At 38.4% G+C, this 19,167-nt stretch overlaps 1 protein-coding gene across 5 annotated transcripts in view; it reads right to left on the minus strand.

Moving 5' to 3' along the window:
- The window catches only part of CACNB2 (calcium voltage-gated channel auxiliary subunit beta 2), a 245,389-nt gene that overhangs the window by 218,923 nt on the left and 7,299 nt on the right, over positions 1-19,167 (minus strand). For all 5 annotated transcript variants that reach the window (XM_021540993.4, XM_021540992.4, XM_021540997.4 and 2 more), the window contains exon 2: positions 15,748-15,840. In XM_021540993.4, coding sequence (XP_021396668.1) covers positions 15,748-15,840 — 93 coding nt within the window. The remainder of the gene's footprint in view (positions 1-15,747; positions 15,841-19,167) is intronic.

Here is a 19,167-nt window from a genome sequence, read left to right on the forward strand (position 1 = left end):
GGAAACAAAGCAGGGCTCAAAAAGAAAGATTAAGAGTAGGATGTATTGGCTTACAAACAAGTGCCTCTACATCCCCTGAATGTAACAGGACAGCTGCTCGCAGCCCATGCAGAACTCAACACTGGTCACTGCAAGGCATCAGCTGCCTCTGCTTCAAGAGGGCAAGAACCATTCCTCCAAGAGACAGCCACTCTCACTTGTGTCTCTTAAGTGTGCATCAAGTAAAGTCACACTCAAAAATACAAAATCTTGCAGTCTATGCAATATTCTCCCACAATTACAGGTTCATATAATTTACCTGTTCTTCACTTACTCATTTATATTTCTCTATCTTGAACCAAAACATGTTAAAACACCACCTACTAGACTGAATTGCATGTAGGTATACTCTCCAAACTAAACTGGAGGTCAAAACCTCAAATTATAGGAAGTTAAAGAAATATTTCTTAAATTGGAGTTTCTGTGCCTAGTTTGTTCTTGCAATAAAAAGGAAGTCCCTGGAATGCACACGATGTTGAACAGAGCAGATGTCGTTTACGTGAGCCAAAAAATAAGTAATCACTGAGAGTCATGGACCATTACCCTTTGGAAAACATAGGTTAAATTCACACATCAGGTGCCCACCAGTCTTCCCACAACTTCAGGGCAAGAAAACTACTTTTATGTCCTCCAGACAAAAAGGAAATAAAGGAAGTACACACCTGCACACATCCTATGGATAAAAAAAATCCCAAAGCTCAGTTGCACTCACATGTGCAATTCATCTTGCTGTCTTCTTACAGCATTAAAAATTACAACCACGGAGTGTGGCTTAAGTTAAGAACTGTCCATACATTTAACCACATTCAGAATTTTTGTTCTTAGTATATTACCATAGCAACTTTACTACACCAAAAATATTACTCTCAGAAGATACAAAAAGGCTGCAAACTCCGGCATTTATCCTGAAGGATGTTACAGCAAACACCAAGCTTTTGCTCCACAGAATCACAGAATAATGAGGTTGGAAGAGACCTCTTAGTTCATCAAGTCCAACCTATGCCCTCACATCTCAACCAGACTATAGCACCAAGTGCTCCAGACAGGAGCTCCTCAAGCTCATGTGGAATTGGGCTGTGCAGATCCCAGGAAGCAGGCCCAAAACTGACCTAATGTTACTATCTTTGAAGTGAGAGGTTGAATATTGACTATGATCAAGTGTTTTCCAGAGCTCTCTCCACTGTTTTTGCTTCCTATGTTTTGCTTGTCATTCCTACAATCCACGCATTCCATTAAAATTAATATTGGGAATGATTGTTTGCCACATCAAATATTATCCTAAATTTCTCCTCACTTTCAAAACTTGTTATATGTAAAAATGGGTTGTAGGGACCCTTCATTAATTCTTTTGGGGTTGGGCTTTTTGGGAGGGGGAGGGAAGCAGGGAAGGCATGAAACACTATATTCCAAGACAATGTAAAAACAAATAGTGAAACAAAAAGATAATCAATTTAGTTCTAAAATTTTTAAAAGTAGCTCAGTTAGCTATGTTCTGCATTAAAATTTTTGTCTAAATGAGAATCATAAAACTAAAGGGGAGCAAAGATATATAAGGTTTTCCTTTTTTATTTATTATTCTATCCCTTTATGGACCACCATTACACAGAACAAGAGCTTTAAACTAGTTTTAAAACCAATCTCTTGGTCAATCAGGTGGTTGTCATCAATCTACTAGATTTATATTGAAAAAGAAAGAAAAATGTCACTGTTCAGAAAAGCTTCAAGGTTGATATTAATGACAATAAATCATATGACTAACAGAATGAAATTGAAGCCTCTTAAAACTTTTGTTCCAATTCTCCCTGAGGTCTGAGCTCCAAGGCATCATTTTTAGGTTTCTGTAAAGAAGTTCTTGTGTTCTATTTTTATTTGCTAGAAAATTACACCTAGGATTGTTTCATGAAGACCATAGTACTATTCCATAGAGTAAAAGTTACCATGCACCATCTGAACAATGGGCTTTTTCAGTGTAATGTTTCTCAGGAATTACAGTATTAGATTAATGAGATGTGCAAATTTTTTATCAACTCAGTCTCCAAAGCAATGAGTCACTCCTAAATCCAGAACAGCAATACAATTAAAAACAGCTTATGTGCTTGTGCTGCTGTATTCTACACTCCACAGGTATCAGAACACATGCTTAGAACAGATGCAAAAGGTTTCCATTGAAATAAGATGTATAGGCACAGAAAACACTACAGCAATGTGTGCTGAATGTGTGCTCAATTGCTAAACAGGTGCTAAACAGCTCCAGAAACATCAACCAAGAAGAAAGCCTGAGCATCAGACACAGGTATGAGCAAAAGTGATTATTCACGGCAACCAAGCACAGGCAGCTAAAAAAAAAAAAACAAAAGCTGTTTCCCTGATGTTCCCCCTCACTCAGTGGGACTATCGTTCCTTCTTCTGGAGAGTATTCCAGAGCACAAGACTAATTTAGGCAATACAAAACTTCTGGAAGAGATTGTCTGTCTCCATAACCATCAAGCACACAGCAGAATGTTGCTAGCTCAGATGAGCTCAAAAAGTACTTTCCTCCCTGCCTAATGCCAACAGCATCCACTGGAGGCAAGCAAAAGGAGCCAAGCAACGGAGACAATGTACCAGGTTCTCCTTTCCTCCTAAGAAAAACAGGATAAAACCAAGGAAAATAGGATTCTAAAATAGAATAGTTCAAACTGTACCCTATCTTCTCATGAAAAAACAGACAAGTTTGCACAGTGGATAGTAATTAATAGATACTCTCTTAAATGGCAATGATATACCATATAAGGAGCAAACAACATTTAGCCAAATGCCTCAGTCACCCTCATTTATGGTGCCTAGAGACCTAACAAACAACAGACTGCTAGCAATCTGATAAATCGGTTCTATTCCAAAATCCCTAGAATATTCCATACAGCAAATGGGCCCTGTAAAATGTTTGTAAGCACAGTGGGATAATTTCCTTTTGTTTAACCTGGTATTCTGGGTTTTCTGCTTATGAAGGCTGGGAGTTCTTCTCTGTGCTGACACATTTCACTTCCATCTCTGTCTGATTCCTGATCTATCTTAACACCTGCTGATGATTTCCAATGCATTTTTTGTCAAAACATTATTTGGAAACAGGATTTGAAATCTCCTGTTAGCACCTGGGGGGACCCACGTCAACAATAGAGGTGTGAGTGTGTGGGAGAAAGTCCAGCAGTCACAGGGAGAAAATGGTCCAGCCATTGCCCAATGTCCCATTCTGGAACACACAGTAGGTTGGACCTCCTTGCAAACTGCTTCCCTTCCAGGGAAACTACAATGCAGGGGTGAGGAAAAAGGCAATGGTGTTCACGTGCATCTCTTCTTGCCATGCTGCACACAGGGTGTGCTGCCAACCCGGGGCTTCCCATAGTGTGGGCAAAACCAGAGGGACCACGGCATTCAAGTTTGATGACTTTTGGCACGATAAGGACTTCAACCACACTCTTCAGCCAGGGGCTGTCCTGTGTATAGCAAAAACCCACAGGACCATTCCTACAGTCCTCTGAAACAGCATGCAGCATTGACCCAAAGCAGCACTCGAGCAACCCCACTTGGGGCTGGAGAGGACACCTGGAGCTGCTGGGACAAAGCATCAAATGCCCCCTGGCCACCAGCTGAGCAGCCTGGCAGCCTCACTGGCCCAGGAAAGCAGCACAAGCACAGTTTGGGAGCTGCAATTGGCAAATGGCTCTCCAGCAGCTCACCCGCTTGTCTCAGGGTGCCTTCCTTGCCCCCGTGGCTGACAACATTCCTGCCAAACAAGTGCAAAATAATGAAAAGCACTTTTGAAGTTGGCAGAGGTGGGTTTTATACACATGTCAGATTTTCATACTGTTCTGGTTTAGGATAACTTATGTAATAAAACAATGATGCATTTTCAGTCAGATCCTGTCTTCCTGGAAATAGAAGGGAAACTGGATTTTCAACTCTTGAATGACCCCTAAAATACCACTTTCACAGAAAAATTCAGTTATGCATATAAAGTTAAGCAGACTTGAAAGGGAAATCCATAACTAAGAACAAGCTAAGGTCCTGTTCCACAGCTGGCAGTACCACATTGGTAAGACCTTTCAAACACCCTTATAAAGAGGTAGCAGAGAAAAAATCCCAGAGTGGTACTCAGAGTAAGCAGAGGTAAATGTTTGCCAGATTAACTGTAAATTGTGGCTGCTTGACTTCAAGCATGTGTTCTGAAAAAACATGAATAATGACGGTCTTATAAATATAGTGAACTTTCCTAACGTGAAAAATAAAATCTTATGTATCCTGCCAAGAAAGTCTGCCTAGAAACTTTCTGTTTCAATTTTTTACAATCTAGGAATAGGATTTCCCTCAAGTCCATCTACCAAATGTTCAGGCACTAAGAGGAGGTCATTCAATGTCTAAATCAAGAACTCTTCTTATTGGATGCGTAAATTGATCCAGTATTTTAAGCTAACTGACTACAGATTTTCCAATGGGGGAAAATTAAAACTGTCATGGAAACAGCAGAGATAATAATTTCATCTGGCCAAGGTCTTTACGTGCAAACAGGCTGCAGAATCAACAGCGCTGGCAAGTCTAAACAGCTTACTACTTTCCAGCACAAAAATTAGAAAAACAGAAAAGATCAATGCCACCTTCTAACCAACATGCTGCAGTCTTTAGTCAGAAGCACAGTAGAAGGAGATTCATTTCAGAGCAACCCCAAGAGAACCATCAGCAAAGACTCCCTTCAGAACTGGGGCTGGGGCCTTTGTTTTGCAGCACTGATAAAAGGAGAAATGATGCACACATCTCCCAGAATTGTAGCAATGTATGCTTGTTCCCATGGATGAACCTTCTCACTTTTATTTAATGAAGCAAACACTGGAACAGTGGTTTTCATTATTATTTAATCTCTTCATTTCCCCTGGCAAATAGTAACTCCTAGCTAAATGTAAGCAACCCACAAGCGCTCTGCCACATCAACAATCAAACAACCATAGCTACAGTTACATCAGGAGATATAGTATCAAAAATAAACATCTTCCAGTGGTTTGGGGCTCCATTTACCCTTCCAAAAAGGGTTTAGCTGACCCTGCTTTAAGAGAAAATACAGGGTATAGGATAACAAAGAGCGTGACATCACACGTCAGAGGAGACCAAAAGGTGTTCTCAGTGTAAGAACTGAGCTCTAGGCTGATGCAATGGACTTTGCCACAGTAGAAAGCAGATTTGATAGAACGAATACCAGATTAAATCCCAAATGCTGTGCTAAACAGGATTTTACCACATTGACTTTTAAGCATATTACAGGACCTAATTAAGTTGTGAACTTACTTAATTGTGAACTCTGAGTAGGAAAAATTTGCAAGAAAGATAAAATGTGATACTCCTATATGCTTCAAACAGCCAGGAATCTTTCTAAAATAAATAAATATCATATGGAGGCTGAGAATTGTGCAAAAAAATCAACTATCTTTCTAAGTAGCTCTTGTTTATGAGCATTTAATCAGTAAGACTAGAAAAAATCTTCAATCTTCAAGTTATTTCCTTTAAAAAAACACACGGCACACTGCCAATTCCTCCAGACTATTGCCAGTGAATCACTGCTTCTTGGGCCTCAAAATGATGCTGTCTCTCTTTTACTTGGCTGTGTCATCTAATTCCAAGGCTTTATCTCAATACCATATTTTATCATCACACTTTTTTATTGTGTAAAGTGTTGATTAATTTTCTACATTCAGATTTCAAAGTATAGTTAACAACATAATTGTTTAAATCTATTGTTGTGCTTTCAGTTATTTTCAATGTCTGTAATAGCATTTTAATACTGTACACTTTTCTCAGATAATAACAGGAACATGAAGACTTTACATATTTTAACCTTTAATATCTTCAAACTGTTTATTGGAGTTTGAGTAAACATAATTTCTCCTAAGCATGGGAAATTTTACTTTAACATATTATTTCAGCATTTTATTTAACAATACAAGCAGCTTAGGAAAGCATCCTTTTCCCATTTCAGTTTAAATGTCAGATGATGGACAAATTGTAGCTAATCTTGGAAAGAGATGTTTAAAACTAACCAACTTCTCATTAAACTCTATTACTAACTCTGGCAATTTTCTCAGCAATTATTTCAAGGACAAGGCTGAAACAGTCTTTAATCTTTCCTTATTATAAACAAACATTTCCTTGACACATTACTGTTTTCAAAAGGATTCCTAAAAAATAAATAAGGTCAAAGCAGTTGGACAAAGTGATTGGTTTTTCAGAGAACTTCACATGCAATAACACATTTTTAGAAAAGTAGCAAGGGGAGATTACTGAACATATGCTATAATTTCCTCCATTTGTAGGAAAAATAAACCCAACTAGCAATGCTTCACTGTTTCTACAGAAGCAATGATGCCTGCCTTCAGCTCAGTCCTTGCAAAAGTGGGCTCTGATAAGGACACTTCTGAGAGCCATCTGCTCAACCCTGGCTTAAAGCTATATTTCTAACAAAAAAGGCATAGCAATTAAAGGTAGTTTGGCATAAAAGGAAGGCTATCTTTCATCCTGCAATAGACTCCCCAGGTTCAATCTCCAAAGCAAATGAAAATTTGGAAACACCCGTAGAGACAATAGGAGGAAGAATATCAAATGCACGTATAATTATATTTCTCCTTTTTGACTTCATCCCCTCTTTTAACTCCCCACCTGCTTATAGGAATTACTTCTCTTTCCTATCCAAGACCTGATTATCCTATCAGTAAACGATCTGATTAAAACCATTTAACACATAGGGGACTACCAGGTTTATATGGTGCTTAGAATTAATACTGCACATCTCAAGAGTATTTTTAATTACTTACTTCCTTTGGCAGAGAAAAAATAATTCATATATTCTACAATATCAGATTTTAAGGAAGTGTTTTTATACACCTAGGTTTACTTAAGGCCCTGCTCTTTTCCAAGCCAGTCATATTCAAGAACTAAAATATTATGTGACCATCAGTGGAAACAACACTCACTAAATTGTGCTCACATGGATGTCACTCTATAATATGACTACCAGAAAAAAAAAACAAACTTAAATTCTTGAAAAGATTTACAATTAATTTTAAAAGTATTGGAGCATAAATATTTTTAATGAACCTAGTATTCCAGCAAAGTCTGAGTGAGATCACATGAGAAAAGCAACATTCAAGTATACAGGAACATATAATCAGAACTGGAAATACTGTCTAAACACATAGCCCAAGAGAAGACAGCTCTCTGCTGGAACTGCCCATAAAACTGGCAATTTTGTGACTAACTGAACAGAAATGGCATGTATATTTTGCACTGTATCTATTTAGTGAGGGATGAAACTAAGCACTCCTGAGTTGAAGCAGGAACATACTGGTGGAGTATTGTGAAAGACAAAAGATCCAGTAAATTCCCCCAGCTAATTGCAAAGGATCTTTCTTTACTCCCTGAGCCCTGCCAGCAACTGGGAGCAGCTCATCTTCACAACAGAGAGAAACTGAAGCAGCTTGCTGCACATTGGCTAAACAGCAGTTATTTTCCTATGAATTTGCCTGCATTTTGGAGCAGAAGATGGCATTTTCTTTACAGAGGATCAAACTGTTCCCTTGTGTTAAGTGTTTGTTCCCAATCAAAACCACACAGCGTAAATGCAAACCCTGAAAATCAATGCAATACTGAAGATTAAAAATAAACGCTTCAATAACTAAGCAATCATTTATGATGCATTTAAATATAATTATAAACTGAATTTTGCAAGTGACTTAAAACATGTTATTTCTAAAAAGAACCCCATTTTTTAAGGCTTTGTTAAAAAAAAAAAAAATCCAACTAGATAGGCCCATAAGTAAGAATTGTAAAAATACTGCATTTATCTTCATAAAACATTTTACAGTCTCTGCATTCACTATAATTAAATATATGCATCAGAAACCTTCTTCCATTGCAGATATTATGTATGTCTGTACTTACTGTAAGACATCTATGATAGCATACAATAAACTTTGCATCTCACCATAAATTTATAGACAATACTGCACACAAGAACTAGAAACCACACTGAATTTTCTTGGAGAAGCAGGGGACAAAATATAACAAAACACTTGATTCTCATTCAATCCTATTCCTAATTTTGATCTTAACTGTTTACAAGTGCATAGCTTTTCCTTGGAGCTCCTGCTATAGCCCACAAAAGGGAGCAGTAAATACAGGCAAGGAGGTTCCCAGCACAGCTGTAAGGCTTTTGAGATGTTCCTCTAGCAAGCACACTCTGATTAGAACAAAGCTGAAAGATGGAGACAGTCAGAGAGCAATCAGCATCTATAAAGATATTTGGCCAAAGACCAAAGGCTTAAGCCTAACCCAGTTTTGGCTATCTGCTCATTCCATATGCCATTCACTATGATAGAAGAGTCTCCAACTGTATCTTTACTAAAAATCCTTCACCTCTTCCTCTTCCCCTCCTCTGTGACCTGCAGGAACCCCCTGGCTCAGCCACACACGGGTGCTGTCACACTTCTGAAGGCCCCACTACAAAATCATGGATCTGATGCTGCCAAACTTGATTGAGTGATGGTTGTGGCAAACACTGAGCAAGTGGAAAGCCCCATTCCTCCTTTCCCTTACAGAAGCAGAGAAGCACACAGCCAGCAGCAATGGGAATGCCAAAGAAGGAGGTTCAACAGCCAGTTGATAAAACCACATATAACTCATACCAATACTCAAGCAGCTCAGACCCAAAATATACTTGAACCTCAAATATATGAAATAGGCCCATACATACTAAGAAATATGGGTCAACAACAGCTGTTGTTCAATCCAGAGTGGTCTCTCAAACGTGTTGAATTGCTAATGCAAATTAACATCTCAAAAATCCAGCCAGCCTGCACCTCTTTCCTAAAGACGTCCTTTGAGGGCCAGACAGTGTGGTTACAAAGACAAATACACCTCAGGAGCAAAATAAAAAGGGATCTAACTGGGATATTAGGGACAGGATTAGGAGTTTTAAATGGAATTGATTCAGAAATACTGATGAATAAGCTGGTTACTGCAACAAGTAGTTTAACAAAATTAAAACAGCTTTTACAGTCATCTTTATTGGCATTAGGAACTAGCCAGTAGCAGATTGTAAAAATACTGCCAAAGTGGGAAAAGGCCAGGGGAGGCCACCCCCCTCCCAGGGATGCCACCCACCCCCCTTCAGAGCTTGCACCTCCCTTGTTCTCTCACAGCAGACCTCTCAGATACCTCTCAACACCCATCCATCATCTTATCAAGCTCCAAAGCAATGTTGGCAATCATCTCAGAGATCAGGTATAAGCCCCACCTTCAAAATTTCCACTGCTGCTTGGAAAAGGATGTGTTGACTTAAGCTGCATGCAGAGTAACATCAAACATGTACACCCATTCAAGGCTATAAAGAGAGCTCCTACCCTTCTGGTTTTATAAAGAATTACATTTAGTTGTTTCCCCCCAGTAATTTTCTTTTACCCTGCATAAACGGACGTGTAAGAAGAACATTAACATATTTTGCCATGTTTGTTTTGGTTAGAGGGGTTTTTTTTAAACACATGGAAACATTTTGACTTCTATTCTTAGAAACCATTTGAGGCAAAAAAGGGCCCATGAAAGAATTGAAGTCCACAAATGAACTTCCTTTCTGACAGCTTTTTCTCAGCCATCTCCCCTCCAGTCATGCTTGCCAAAATCCCATGCTTTATAGGGGCATCTGTTCTATTCTCTCCAGGCCAAAAAAGGAGACTTTTCAAACTCTTACTACAGCTGAGGAAATCTATAGCTCAATGAGCCTAATGTGATTTTTTTTCCCCCATGCCTGCAGCTCCACAAGTGCCATCAGAAGGGAAAGTCCCTTTCTCCTCCCTCCCTTCCTCCAGCCCCATGCTCCCAAACCCAGGCCTCTTCTAAAAGCTGTCCTCCTCCCACTCCCCCTCCAACTGCTTTTCACCACAACTGAGGAACTGAGAACAATTTACTTATTCATTTATGAGCCGTAAATGAAACTCTGCATCAACAGCTGAACTGACATATTCTTATGAATACCTGCACTGCTCTAAGTTCTTCACCCTGCTGTGAACTTGGTATACTTCATAAACTTCAACAAGCAGTACATAAAAAACAGTTGCTTTCCCATGCCAGTACTACTCCTGGAGTAGTATCACAACACTGGCAGTCTCAGGGGATTTGACTAAGAACTGATTCACATGGCTCAATATAAACAGCAGGTCACCCTGAAACTACACTGCCTGCCCAGGATTTGAAGTCACACAGTGGCTTTCAGAGGAAAGTTTGGTTGCTCCCACTATCACCAGAAGAACAGAGCAGTACAGACATCATAACTCCCCCTGCCAACCTCACTGTAAGTTGGCTTTGTCCAAGTGCCTGCATTTCTTTCAATAACTTACAATTTATGGTGAAAAACATAGGACACCACAATTGTATCAATTCCCCATGAAATAACAGTTTCAATGTGTCTGAAATAAGCAGACTTTCTAGAATTTATCACTTGGGTAAGGCTTCAATGCAACCACAATAGCAAGCACAGGCCACAAGCATCACTGCTGTGGCTTTCAGTGAAATCTGCAAAAAGAGACTAGAAAAAAATCTAACAAAGCAACCCTGTACATTTGCATCAGAAATAGGAGATGAGAAAATTAAGCTGAGCAGCAGGTATATATTTTTATGTATTACAATTAGTATTTGCACAATACCTCTAAAAGTGCCTCACATACCTCATTTTTTTTAATGGTAAAAGCTAATGGCAAGTCTGCAAAGCTCCTTTTTCTCTCTACAAGCAAAACATGTCTCAAAATTTGAGGCACGGAAAGGATGTAAGAATATATTAATTGGCAAATGAGCCCTATTTGTAATTAATGATATAGATTTTCTGGACATCCAAAATCTTGTTCTCATATAGCCTTCAAGAAGTAGGAATAGTGCTAGCAGGTTAAATACAGGCAGGTTTTCAGCCTGAGCTTGTTAGTACTGGGCATGAGGACCAAAGCTAATATCTGTGCCCACTCTACACCAGCTCTTTGTGGCTCAGCCTGTAAATGCATAGCCTCACTGGCAGGCTGCATCTATGAGCTGAATACATAAGCTCTTCCCCTCACAAAAAGGAAAAAAAATTAAAAAATCAAAGCTAAGCTCTACATCTGTAAGGAAAAAGGCAATTAAAACAAGAGGAATACATTTCTGACACGGCCCAGTTCTCTGGTGAAACTGAGATTAAGAGGCATGTTTATGAGCAAAACTAAGTCAATATTTTCAAATTGGTTTTTAAAGCAAATCTTAGTTTTACCATTCATAAAATTCAATAGGTAATTACACAGCCAGGCAAAAGTCCTTAGAGGAAAGCAAAAGAATAATGAATTCGCTACATAATTATTTATAGCTGTGTTTTTGAGTGAACACAGTACGACAGGCATCAAGCCAATATTTAAAGGGAAAAAAACCCCAGATTTGTAAAACCTTAAATATTTCTGTAAGCCAGTCCGTAGACAACAGCCTATTTCACAATCTAATCTTCCTTTGCAATACATAAAAATCCCAACAACTTAGCCTGCCTCTCTGATTAATCATTACGACTTAAAATAAAACCTTGACAAAGACGGGTCCAGAAGCACAACCAAAAAACATTTAATGCTATCAGAACATGCACTTTGCTTAAAATAATGTTCCTGGGAAGTGCCATAGTGTTGTGTGCAAAAAATTTTGTCTGATCTGTATTTTGAAGAAACCCTTGGGAACAAAATCATTACCAAGCATCAGTCAAAATGGCAACAACTAGAGCTCAAATCCAATTCAGTCTTTCATAACTAACCCTAAGAACAAGCTGCTTATCACTCCAAAGCTCAAAAAAGATGATGAAAACTATATAACACAATGTCCTTTAGTTCCCTAAAGACATTATTACATTCGGTTAGGAGGTGATTGGTGTGCAACAATGCTTCTGCTTTCCAAATACACAGCTTAATTGCCAATACAACTTCACAAGAAAACAGAGAGGGAAAAATTTCCCTCTCCTGCTATTGAAAAGACAAGCAGTAGCTGCTAGCAAATAAAAAGAAGGCCAAATCGTTGTTATTTTTATAAGCTCAAATATCATCAATAACATATTGGTGACAAAACTAAACAAATATTTTTTCTGTAACAAACAAATAGAATGTGATCCAAACATTCCCCTAAAATCCCATATGTATTATAGTGTCACAAGTAAAAATTATAATAAAAATCTATATCAATACACAAAATTCACAGCACAAAGGAGCTCTAACTGGACTGAAAAGAATGGGGGTTTAATTTGTATATTACATACAGATGCTCTTGCTCCAGTTTCTTTTATACATATCAGAAACAATACTGGATAGATTGCTCTGCTCTATTTCAGCACTCCACAAAACAGATTTAAATGGAAAAGATCATTGCACACAGGGCTTTGCAGACCACATTTCATTCTTCTTATACAACAGCAGGAGTTTTCAAGCAATTTGAATGTTACTTAGTTTCATTTGAAGGAGAGTACAAAGTTGGCACTACTTTTATTACTGTAGCATGTTGTATGCATAGCAGGAAAGTTGCCTAGTATATATATTAGAGGAAGAGGGGCATATGTCCTTAAGGATATACTAAAACCCAGACAATAAAATTTATCAATGTCAGCAATAAACATGAAGTCCCTCCCTCCTGCAGCAGCTTTAACTTAAATGCCCAGCAAGACTGTGGATTCAAAAGACTGAATCCTATATCCTTGCACTTGCCAAATACCTCAATTGCTTTCCATGTGCATAACACTTCCCTAGGACTAGATGTATTTGTCTTCTTTTATCCAGCCACAATATATTTCTGTGTTAGGAACTGCCACTTTCCATCCATGCTTATGACAAGAACCTGCACACCCCTCACAGCTCCCCTAGCTTAAGGCTAGGCCAGCTAATTATGACACAAAAGCACCTTGAAAACATTCTTTCTTCTTTATGTGGAATGAAGACAGATCCTTGTGATAAATGTTCAGGACAAACCCAGGATTCCTTCTTCAGTGCAGAGGGAAGTACTTGTAGAGATATACATAAAAGTTGCAGGAGAAGTTAAGAAGTAAACGGGCAAGGAAACAGGAACCAAGGGAAGGAAAGGAGGTTGGAGAAACAAAAGGCAGCTATAGGCATCGTAAGCATTGCTGGAATAGGTTGTGTGTATCCTATGTGTAGATCAAAGCACCCATTAAACAACTCCACAAATTCATTTTTAAGCAAAAACTTATTTCTTGGTTTTAATACAGCACTAAAATAAAATAACAGGAAATTAATTGTACATAATTGGTTCTGTAGGGCTTAAATACATTTGTTTGCCCTGCTTTTCTGCAATTTTCATCCATCCTGGAAAAACACAAAGTTAATGGATTTCTGTTTTTTCCTGCAAATAAATGGCTATTGCAAAACAAGTATGTTCATTTATACCATGTAAAATATCCTGCAAGATAGCTGGAGATAAACAATATGCATACCAAGAGAGTTTCTGGGAAGGGCACAGCAGCTGAGCCAACAGAAAACTCTGCCCCCATTCGGTTAATATCCAGAACACTGGGCACCCTGGTCATGTTGGTGGCAATTCTTCCTTAGTGCAAGAGAATCCAAGCTGTCCCAGGAGAAGAATCAGAGCAGGAGAGCCTGTTCAAGATGGAATCCAAGCTCTGACATAAACATCTCAGCAGCAACTGTGAAGAGGCATTTATTTCTCTCATATATCTGCTACAGCTTGAACGGCTCTGCCTGTACATTGCTTGGTAGGAATGTTTTGTGGGGATTTTTAAAAAATTTACTCTGGACAATTTCACATAACATATTTATTCATTAATTTATCCATTAACATCCCTTTATTATATTCAGTGACAATACAGTTTCAAAGCTGAGTTTTGCTTTAGCAGTCTATGAAATCTCTACTTTTTCACAGAAGCCTACTCATCTTTCAGTCATTTGTATTACATCACTTGAGTAACTACTAAATTTTAATTCACAGAAATATATAAATCTCTTCTCTAAAAATCTGCACTTGAAGTCGCACTCCCTTTAAAGCCCTCCGAAAGATATAGACACACTTAGTCTACAGCTCACCAGTCCTGCTTCCTGTGGTAGTTCTGGAGATTTGATAAATTATGCCTCATACTCTGTAGAGACAATAATCCTTCTCTTTGTGGATCCTCTTTGCCCTGCTCCTCACCATGACACGAGGAGCAAGAGAAGATACTTCAGGCCAACTTCAGATTTAATTTAGGTAAACAAGAAAGGCAAAGAAGCATGTTCAGCTGGTGTAAAATAAACACTCATACTCTGCTAAAAATGTTCCAGACTGAACTGAACATCCACAAGGAGCTAAGGAAAACAGCAACACAGAATTCCTTACAAAGATTCCTTGGAACTGGGAGAACCTGTTTCTACTCTCAAACACTACTTAGACTCACAATATTTTAAGACAGACAAAATGTCCCAAACAAGTAATTTACTTGATCCAGGGCTTCCACCTTGATATAGTTGACTGCCACTGAAAACTCCCATTATCAATTAATATTTTATATCTATGTCCAACAGACACTGAAATGTAATAAGGGTCTGACTTTATCAGATCCACAGCCCACCACAAAACCTACCAACACAATCACAGCAGGACAGTCGAAGAATTTTGTAAACAGAAGATTTGTACTGATACAATCAATGCAACATCAATGGAGTCATTAAATTATTTGGGATGAAGGAACATTCAAAACAAGCCAGTAGAGAAGGAGGTGCAATACCTGCTTATGGTAACCCCTCCCTGCAAAATTCTGCTATGAAAGTTCCCAAATTCCAGAACCTCTCTGAAAAAGATGGCAAAGTCTGCATTGAAGATACCATGGCTTGAATCAGCTGGGCCTGAAGAATTGTGTTTCAGACTGCACAGGCTCAGGCCCTGTGGTGCTCTGGGTACCATTTCTGCTCTCCAAAATGTCAACCACACATTGACACACACCCTCCATCCTCAAGAGCACAGTCTCAGCAGCACCAGAGTCATCCTGGGCTCTGGATACACTTCCAGCCACCCTCTGCTGGTCAGAATGAGCTGTCCTGCAAGCACCCACACTGCTCTGGGATCCCCAGAGGTTCCACCAGGATCTCTCCCTCTGAAGTAGACACACAGACACCAGGGCACAGGAGCCTACAGCCCTGCCCCATCTTCTACAGGCTCTTTCCAGTATCAGTGCAATGGGGGACAGATGCTGCCAAGGATTTCCCCTCCAACTCATGCCTTAAAATAACACTGGGATGTGGGAGGAAAGCATCTAGGTTAACACTGCCTCATGCAGCACTATTTTAAGCAGGAAAACCCTGAAGACTGGTAGGGTTTTGATTCTTTCTTCCAAATGTTGCCACTGTAGGCACTTCCATCAGACTCTGACTCCTCCTCCAGCTTTAATCACCTGATAGCATTAGAGTAACAAAAATAAGGGTAACTACTATACATGGAAAGGAATGAGAAATGAAAAAGTATTTTTATGCCAAGATCAAAACAATAGCAACCAAATATTTTTCTTTGTGCCAGAAGAGACTTCTGCTATTTCTCAGACTACAGCATCAGTCTGAGTTGACAACTTACAAAAAATAAATTAACAATTATATTTTGAACATTTACACCAGCAAGCCATCCACTCTTCCAGAAGCTGAAAACCCATACCTGGCGTACAAAACTGTTGGAGGTAGTGTCAGAAGATGTACTCCCATCTGATCCTTTAAATCGGTTTTTTCTTCTTGCCCCTTTACCGTAAGACTGTTTAAAAAAAAAAAAAAAAACATATTAGAGAAACAGCATTATAGCATTAGTTTGTGTTGCACGAGTGTCTCCTTGGCTAGCAGGGATTCAGATTATCAGCTTTGTGCCAATCAATAAGTACATATTCAGAAAGCAACTGATGGGATGTATGTGCAAGTGCTCACCAGGCGTGGTCAATTGAGCCCTAAATGTTTTGCTGTTGTTGGGGTTTTTTCACATTTGTGTTCAGAATCATATTTATACACTCACACAGATGTAGCATTATTTACTTAAGTCACAGTGATTAAAAAGTACAGTTTGTTGTGCAGCTAGTTTAAATAAACAAAGCAGGAAAGGATGTACTGGAGCAGTCTCCAGTACATCACAGCTATGAGCCAAGTCAGCTGAGGGAACATTAAACAGCAAGAAGTGACAAACAACTTGTTGATACAATCTTACAACTGAGGGAGATTTTACAATAATAGTTTTTTTACCATAACTTCAAGAAAGTAAATGCAGTATAACAATAATAAAAGGACTATATGCGTAACTGGGCAAGGGGTAATACGCTACTAAAAAGCAAGGCACCTTTTATCTGCTTTTATCTACTAGGAATTTAAAGAGACATGGAGAAAGCTATGATTGGCTGAAAAAAAAACTTTAAAACTATGGTTTAGAAATACAGAAAATCATGGTTTAGAAACAAAGCAAATGTATACATGTGCCCACAAAAAGCCAGTTTTTGTGCATTAAACATGGATCATCAATAAATATTTTTACATTAAATTACAAGGGGAAAAAAAAATAGTTCAACTCTATTGTTTGCAACCATTTATTTCAGTGTGAGGGAGCCTAAACTGTGTAGACTGTAAACTCTGCCATGACACCACCTCTGGGCTCTGCAACCTGCAGAGTTTTGGGCGTGGGCTTAGTGGCTCTCATGGTAGGGAAGAGTGGGCTCCAGTGCAGGCTGAAACACTTAAAATCTCATACAGGCAGATTTTTAACATCATGTCTTCAAAATCTGAGTGCTGTTCTTAGCAGCAACACATACGTAAGTGTGATTAAATATTTTGCAGTCTAAGACTATCTGAGGAGGACAACAGATAGCCACTGCTAACTACAGATCATTTGACAAATCCAGGTACCTTGCCCCCACCAGATGCAAGAGAACAACCTCAGACTGTAGCTGTGTTGATTCTGGTGAGTTTAGAGCATTAGATGAAATCTAATACACCAATCTTTTAGAAAGGATGACTCAAGGAGCAGTAGTTCTGTCAGCTGGACACTCACCCTCAGCAAAAATAGCATCTGTTATCTCACTAACCTAACAATGACCTGCAACAAAAGCAATGTTGTATTACCCAAAAAACATATTTATGGGAAAGGTATTTTGCCAAGCTCATATGGTTTTTTCAAAACTGCAAAACAGCCACGTAATAAATTTCTGAAAGGCACCCAAATTGATTCTACACATGCTGGTTAGGGCAGAACTATACAAAAATCAGCATGTTGAAGATCATGCTGGTAAAAATGGGACTTTCTAATGAGTCTAGGACTGTAACCCAGCAGGTCTCAAAATATAAAATTAAATTTCAATCAGGAATAGTTTTACATGATTGCATTTCTAAAAGGAATATTTTATAACTGAAGAACTTCTTGGTAATGAAAAGGTCTTCCTAGGCCAGTAAGAGTAATAGGTTGATTGGAACCACCATTATAAGCAAATTATAAAAAATATTTTCCAGTTATAATAGACAGTTCTACCAGAACCCGATTTTTCCACCTAGTGTAATATAATTAATATAATATTCCACCTAATACAATATCAAAATATTTAAAATACATAAAAAGTATATCTGACAGCAGTATTCTTCAAATACAATAACATCTTTAAATCAAAATTTACCTTTTCTGAATGGTTCCCACTGAGTTAATTGTCTAGGGTTACCCACCAATACTCTGAATTCCTTTCCTACAGATTTTGTGAAAGAATATAGAAATACAATTACAATAAAATAAAGAATTTCTAACATTATCAAAGGAGCTCAAGAATATAAAGCATCTACATGAAGACCACATGATCTAGACAATTTGATTAACAGTGTAGAGTACAATATTGTGTAATTCCCAAGGAGATAAGTAAAAACATGTACATAGATTCTCTCTCACAGTCACACATTTTGTATTTCTCTCCAGTTTCTACAGTATTTAATTTAAAGTATCATACTGCTCAGTTTGCTAACACAAAAAAAAAATTATGAGAGGCAAAAGAGGGACTGAGTCTAGAGTGATGAGGATAAAACAAATAAGAGCAGAAAAAGAATATGTTACAAGCACAGATAGAGAAGCGTGCCTTATATCTGTGTAGCAATGACTAAAAGCATTTACTTCTGGCAACATCACAGGAAATGCAGCTCAGGCTAAAAGTTACCTTGATTTTTCAGTTTTAGGAGTTTTTTTTTGTGCACAGCAACATGCACATTTTTGTTCTACTGTTAGTCAGAAGAATGGGGGACAACTTTTGTATGTGGAAAAACTGGGACTTGATGACTCTTTTCATTATTTTAAAGAATGCTAACTGGGGACTACATTTGTTTTCCATGCCTTTCAAGCTTATTCCCATAGTCAGAAATGCCTGAAACTTAATTCTGAAGATGAGATTAGCTTCCCATAATCAAAACAATCTTATATATTATTAAAAATTAATAATTATCTCTGCCATGTGGAAAAGCTTAAATACTTATCCTGTCACAGCTATTATGTTTTGCTTTTTCCTGTTTATTTTCTTCCACAAGATCTTAATGTGAGAATGAGGCCGTTGTAAATAAATAAATATCTAGATAAAATAAGCAGTGATATATCAGTTACTTTCAATTCTCAGGGAAAAAAAAAAAGAGAATATTTTTGCCCAATATGTTACTGTGATTTTCATGTTAAAATACATTCCCTTATCTGTGTTCTGTGCAGCAGTTGGCTGCAATTAGGCAGCTAAAAATAAAGGGCTGAATCACGACATGAGGACATTGGCCAGTAAAAGGAGCAACACGGGGCAGTCGCTCCTTACCTCTGTGGGAGCTGTACCTTACAGAACAACCCCTGGAGACCAAAGAGCTCAGCACCCCAGTGCCCAGTGGTGGCAGCCTCCACATCTGCAGGGCAGGGCTGGCACAGCACCGTCTGTCCCAGCTGATCTGGGTACAGCTGACTCCAGCCCTGTGAACAAGCCTGTCCATATGAGAAGTTTGCTGACAGTAACATTCTTACTGGATGTTAGCAGAACGTCTTACTCAAACATAAAGTTATGTATACATGTGTTTACAAGTTCAAAAGTGTAGCTTCATT

Source organism: Lonchura striata, chromosome 2, assembly GCF_050655825.1.
Source record: "Lonchura striata isolate lonStrDom1 chromosome 2, ASM5065582v1, whole genome shotgun sequence".
NCBI classification, from domain to species: Eukaryota; Metazoa; Chordata; class Aves; order Passeriformes; family Estrildidae; genus Lonchura; species Lonchura striata.